We start from the raw sequence: 6,239 nt of genomic DNA on the forward strand, positions 1-6,239 counted from the left end.
TGATCAAGTAGGCTTCATCTTTTAGATGCAGAGATGGCTCAATATATATAAATTCACCAATGTAATCCCCATATAAACAAACTGAAAGAAAAAATTTACAGTATCATCTCATAAGATGGTGAGAATGTCTTTGACAAAATTGAACACCCCTTTATGTTAAAAGTTTTAGAGAGTTCAGAAATACAAGACATGCACCCCAAGAAATAAAAGCAATATAAGGAAAGCCAATAACCAATAACAAATTTAATGAGGAGAAAATGAAAGCAATAACACTAAATCAGGGAAAAGTCAAGGCTGTCCACTCTTTCCCTTTCTATTCAATACAGTGCTTGAAGTCCTAGAGCAATAAGAGAACAAAAGGAAATCAATGGGATACAAATTGGAAAGAAGTATTCAAAGTATCACCATTCATAGATAACATGATAGTATATATATTAGAGACCCTATAAATTATATATTAGAATTCCTACAGCTCAGAGATAACTTACACAAAGTGGCTGGATACAAAAGAATCTCAAAGAAATAAGTAGCTGTCCTTTATAACACCAATAAACAGGCATATTTTTGCAGCCATGGTAGCAGAATGTCAGCCAGTGTTGAGTCCAGGAAAAACAGCCTTCTTTCAAGATTGTTTTCAGTGAAACAGACATCTTTATTGGAGGTGGCATGGTCTATACAACACTTGGAGTGAGGGTAGGGTTTTTTGGGATGAGTGTACACCATTGGCAGTGGTCCAGTTGCTGGGACTGCTTCATTTTCATGATTGGGAATTCCTGGTTCTAGCTGGACCTGTTCTTATAAGGGGATAGGATATTTACCCTGCATCCTGGCCACTAGGCTACATGACTACCTCAGGGTGGCAGAGCTGGGAGATGGACTTGCTCTGTGTGTGGGTAGATGCAGTCCTAGAGCAAGGCAGGATCAATCCTACTGCTGCTGATGTAAGAATGAGATTTTCAGGGTTTGGACATGTTTTGACCTTACTGTTCCTCTGTAATGACTCCCCCAGTCACTTGGATTTCCAGGCCCACACTGAAGAGCAGAGAACAATGACCGCTAGGTTCCCTAAATATCAACAGTAAGGGAGAAATGGTGGGTAAGCTTAGAGATAGAAGTTTTGTGACGTGCCTCAACCAGAGACGAGATTCCACAAAGGAAATGTGAAATAAAATACTAATACAATTTAGAATATATAAGCTCACAAATGTGACCACCAGCATCAGGATGGTGTGGGCTGCTCTGGTTTCAGCATGGCCTGTGTTTTTATGGTTAGGATTATGTATATAGTGAATTCTCTGGTGGTGTCTGTTTAGGTGAATCACCATGGAGACACTGGTCCAGGCCATGATGCCAAGGAATATGATGTCATGGGAAAATCGCAAGAAATTCATGTCTACACTGACCCCAGAGATGGAGCATATCGAATTGCCTTTAGAATCAGAGTCATTGTGTGTTTTTTGTGGACCACTGACATTCATTGGGATGTAAGCATTATTTAAGACACTGCACAACCAGCAACTGAAACAAGAATAGCTCACGACCTTGGGGGATATTTCTCTGAACATGACCCTAGCCCAGTTGCCAGGAACAAGAGTGACAAACTGGTAGGTGCTGAGGACACAAGTAGAACACATGTTTGTGCCTCGAGCCATCATGTGAAAGAAGTGTGCAAGTTTACATTTGAGGTCAGTTGGAGGCTTCCTTGGAACAAAATCAATCATGTCATGTGAATATGTTGAGAGAAAGAGCATTAATGCATTGGTCAGAGCCAAATTGATTAGAATGACCTGTATGGGCCTCAGTCTGGAATCAGTCAAGATTGGAGAGAAATTATGGACAAACAGAAGGATGTTGCCCCCAGTCCCAACCATAACATGGCAAAGAAAAAGGATCTGAAGAGCCAAATCTTCCATGGTTTTCAGGGTTTTATTCTGAGACAACATGGAGATGGCTTCATAGGACAGTGGTATAAAGATTGGGTTAGATAGTGCTGTCTTCAAGAATCTTCTCAATTATCTAAGATTGTCAATTGATCTGGAGTTTTGTTTTTTTGTTTGGTGTTTTTTGTTGTTTGTTTGTTTGTTTGTTAAGCTGGCACTGCTTTGACACACTACAGGATTTTTTTCTGGAAAACAATGAATGGATATTGATCCAGAATTTGAATTTCAGACTTATTTTCCTTTCCCTTCACTCATGATGTAAGTGTGTGTGTGTGTGTCTGTGTGTGTGTGTGTGTGTAATGCAACTCTACCTGAGTTGTTGAACAGTATGGCAGCCTTTTTAACACAGCATGGGCTCTGAAGATGTATACATGAATGTTTGTAGACAGGAGTGCATTTTTGTTTCAGGAGTATTGATATCATCCCTCATGTTATAACAATGTTGTAAGAAATACAAATTTGTTGTTGGAGAGATGACTCTGAATCTAATGACCTCTACTCAGTGGTTCTTTACTCATGTATTTCTAGTCATGCACACAAGCAAAACCGTAATAGGCATAAAATAAAATAAGTATATCTTTTACATATTTGATCAAGTGTTGTGGAGATTTCTCAGGAGTTAAGGGCACTTCCAGATGACCTGTGTTATATTTCTAAAATGGCTGCTTATAACTGTGTGTGAATCCAATTCCAGGGGTTTTGGACCTTCCCAGTCATACATGAAGGCAAAACACCACTGCACATAAAATAAAAATAAAGAAAGAAATCTTTAAAAATGTAACACAAAATTAAAATCCATGTTTTAGAATCAAATACAATGAGGAACTGAGAAGGTGGCTCAGTGGTTAAGGAAACTTACTGCTTTTCCAAAGGTCCTGAGTTCTATTCAAGGCAACCACATGGTGACTCTGAACCATCTGTAATGGGATAAGTTGCTCTCTTCTGGTGTGTCTGAAGACATCTACAGTGTACTCAAATACATTAAATAAATGAACAAAAAAACAAGCACATAAGATCTTTTTTAAAAAGTTAATGAAATATGCCCCCAAATTAATACATATAATGTTTATATTTTTTCACACTACTCAACATAATGATAAAAAACAAAATATTATTTTTAAAATGTGCAAGTTTTCTGTTCACATAGAAAGAACCTTGAATTACACTTGTATCATTTATTTGGGAAAAAAATCTGAGGGATACTATCATACTGTTGATTCATGACAGTCTGTGTTTTACTTGTTTTTCTGAGGAATTGGGTGCTGGACACATACCTGAGTCATCTCCTTCTTGTGAACCATAAGAAACATTATCACCATCACCATTAAATGCTGTGTACACACAGATTAATTGAATACTTGTTTTATATAGCTAACATCTCATCTGCAATTGACTTTATTTGTTTCTCTATATGGTGAAAAAGCCTCCATGCAACAACTAAAAACCAGGTATCTAATGTATGCATGTTACATTAAAGTACATTTTCAAATAAGTATTGATCCATGAAATACACATGTCTTTAGTCTAATGAAATCATTGACATAATTAGGTAAATTAGGGAGAGAAATAAAAAACCATTCTAACGACTAATGTTCACTTTGGAAGACCCCGTGAATTGTAGGAGTGAGAAGAGAACTTTAAGCATAATTTTAACTTTCAGATTTCTCACCTGCTTAGTACCATCAGAGATGGGGTTGCTCACAGAGATGTAGGCAAGCTCCTGAACAGTTACTGAAGAAACGTAGCTCTGAGTTCCTCTCCCTTTGAAGAACATCTTTCTGTATCCATTTCCTAAGACAGATTCAAAGAAGTGCCTACCTCTCCCATAAAGTGCTGTGCAGATTGTTGAATGAAGCCAGATATCAGAGCTCATAAAGGGACAGTGTCAGGTCCTGAAATCCTTCAGAGAGTCCATTCCCTTGTCATCTGTGGTGTTATTGAATATGACTGTATGGGTATATTGGAAAACTTTTAATGAAAGGAAACATATTTATTTCAAAGGCAAATCAACATTTTCACTTTCTGGTAATTAATGATAATGCCCAAGAGTTTGTGATATCATAATGAGTAGTAGAGCCAAAGTTACCAGAAGTTTTCCTTTTTTCCTTAGGGAGTATTTAAGTGGTAAAGTGGTGTTGGCATCAGGTGTAGAGAGGTGCTCTTCAGGGGAGATCAAGAGATAAGTTAGGTTTATTTCCCAGTGTGTGTGTGTGTGTGTGTTTGTTGCATAATATACTTTCACCTTGCAAAATCTGGCTGACATCAAGACCTTCCAGATCATCACCATGCAGTCTGTAATCTTGCATTTTCCTATTTGTGGACAAGGGCATTTTATTGTGATAAATCAAACAACTGAAGCCTGTATTCCCTACCATGACTTCTTGGGTTATTCCAGGGTTGATTTTCTTTAAGATAGATCATGATTCATTTTCTGAGACCTCCATGGAGATTTATTATTATATTAGACTGTACCAGTTTTTATAGAAATTTACATGGAAAGAACCAATTCTTTAAGTACACTCAAGAAAATGGATTGAGGAATCAGTTAAAAATATAGGCAATGTCCCATGGATGATATATTCACTATAGCCATGATATAGAAACAGTTTAAATATCCATAAGATAATGAATGGATAATGACCATGGGACACTATTCATCTGCTTATCAAAATATTATTATGAAGTTTGTAGATAAATGAATTTTTATTAGATATTTTCTTTATTTACATTTCAAATTATATCCCAAAACTTCCCTGTACCCTCGCCATGCCCTGCTCCCCTACACACCCACTCCTACTTCTGGCCATGGTCTTCCCCTGTACTGGGACATATAAAGATTGCAAGACCAAGGGCTCTCTCTTCCCAAAGATAGCCAACTAGGCCATCTTATGCTACATATGCAGCTAGAGACACAAGCTCTGGGGGTATTGGTTAGTTCATATTGTTGTTCCACCTATCAGGTTGCAGAACCACTCAACTCCTTGGGTATATTTTATAGCTCCTCCATTGGGATCCTATGTTCCATCCAATACATGACTGTGAGCATCCACATCTGTATTTGCCAGGCACTGTCATAGCCTCACATGAGGTAGGTATATCAGGGTCCTTTCAGTGAAATCTTGCTGGCATATATAATAGTGTCTGGGTTTGCTGGCTGATTATGGGAAGATCTCCATGTGGGGTAGTCTCTGGATGGTTGATCCTTTTGTCTTAGCTCCAAACTTTTTCTCTGTAACTCCTTCCAAGTGTATTTTGTTCCCTATTGTAAGGGGGACTGAAGTATCAACACGTTGGTCTTCCTTCTTGATTTTCTTGTGCTTTGCAAATTGTATCTTAGGTATTCTGAGCTTCTGGGCTTAAATCAATTTTTCAGTAAGTGTATATCAAATGACCACTTTTGTTATTGGGTTACCACAGCCAGGATGATATCCTCCAGATACATCCATTTGCCTAAGAATTTCATAAATTCATTGTGTTTAATAGCTGTGTAGTACTCCATTGGGTAAATGTACCACATTCTCTGTATCCATTCCTCTGTTGAGGGACATCTGGGTTATTTCAAGCTTCGGGCTATTATAAATAAGGCTGCTATGAACATAGTAGAGCATGTGTCCTAATTACCAGTTGGAACATCTTCAGAGTATATGCCCAGGAGAGGTATTTCTGGATCTTCTGGTAGTATTATGTCCAATTTTCTGAAGAACCACCAGACTGATTTCCAGAGTGGTTATACAAGCTTGCAATCCCTCAAGCAATGGGGGAATGTTCCTGTTCTTCCACTGCCTTGCCAGCAACTGCTTTCACCTGAATTTTTTATCTTAGGCATTCTGACTGGTGTGAGATGGAATCTCAGGGTTGTTTTTATTTGCATTTCCCTGATGATTAAGGATGTTGAACATTTTTTCAGGTGCTCCTCAGCCCTTCGGTATTCCACAGTTGAGATTTTTTTCGTTTAGCTCTATACCCATTTTAAAAATGGGGTTATTTGAATTTTTGGAGTCCAGCTTCTTGACCTCTTTGTATTTATTGTATATTAGTCTCCTATCAGATTTAGGATTGGTAAAAAATCCTTTCCCAATCTGTTGGGGACCTTTTTGTCTTATTGACAGTGTCTTTTGCCTTTCAGAAGCTTTGCAATTTTATGAGGTCCCATTTGTCAATTCTTGATCTTACAGCACAAGCCATTGCTGTTCTGTTTAGGAATTTTTTCCCCTGTGCCCATATCTTCGAGGATTTTCACCACTTTCTCCTCTATAAATTTCAGTGTCTCTGGTTTTATGTGGAGTTCTTTGATCCACT

The 6,239-nt window shown here is 38.0% G+C and overlaps 1 protein-coding gene across 1 annotated transcript; it reads right to left on the reverse strand.

Annotated features, from left to right (window-relative positions):
- Positions 1–231: 231 nt before the first annotated feature.
- LOC110287640 (vomeronasal type-1 receptor 4-like) lies at positions 232–2,038 on the reverse strand. The gene has a single exon (XM_021154203.1). The coding sequence runs from the start codon at positions 1,941–1,943 to the stop codon at positions 981–983; it is 963 nt and encodes a 320-aa protein (XP_021009862.1). The 5' UTR covers positions 1,944–2,038; the 3' UTR covers positions 232–980.
- Between the last annotated feature and the right edge of the window lie 4,201 nt (positions 2,039–6,239).

The sequence above is a fragment of the Mus caroli genome, unplaced genomic scaffold (genome assembly GCF_900094665.2).
Source record: "Mus caroli unplaced genomic scaffold, CAROLI_EIJ_v1.1 scaffold_18769_1, whole genome shotgun sequence".
In the NCBI taxonomy this organism is placed as follows: domain Eukaryota; kingdom Metazoa; phylum Chordata; class Mammalia; order Rodentia; family Muridae; genus Mus; species Mus caroli.

Bases quoted from the DNA above. Each gene is read 5' to 3' on its own strand.
- LOC110287640 (XM_021154203.1), bottom strand. From the start codon at position 1,943: ATGTTGTCTCAGAATAAAACCCTGAAAACCATGGAAGATTTGGCTCTT.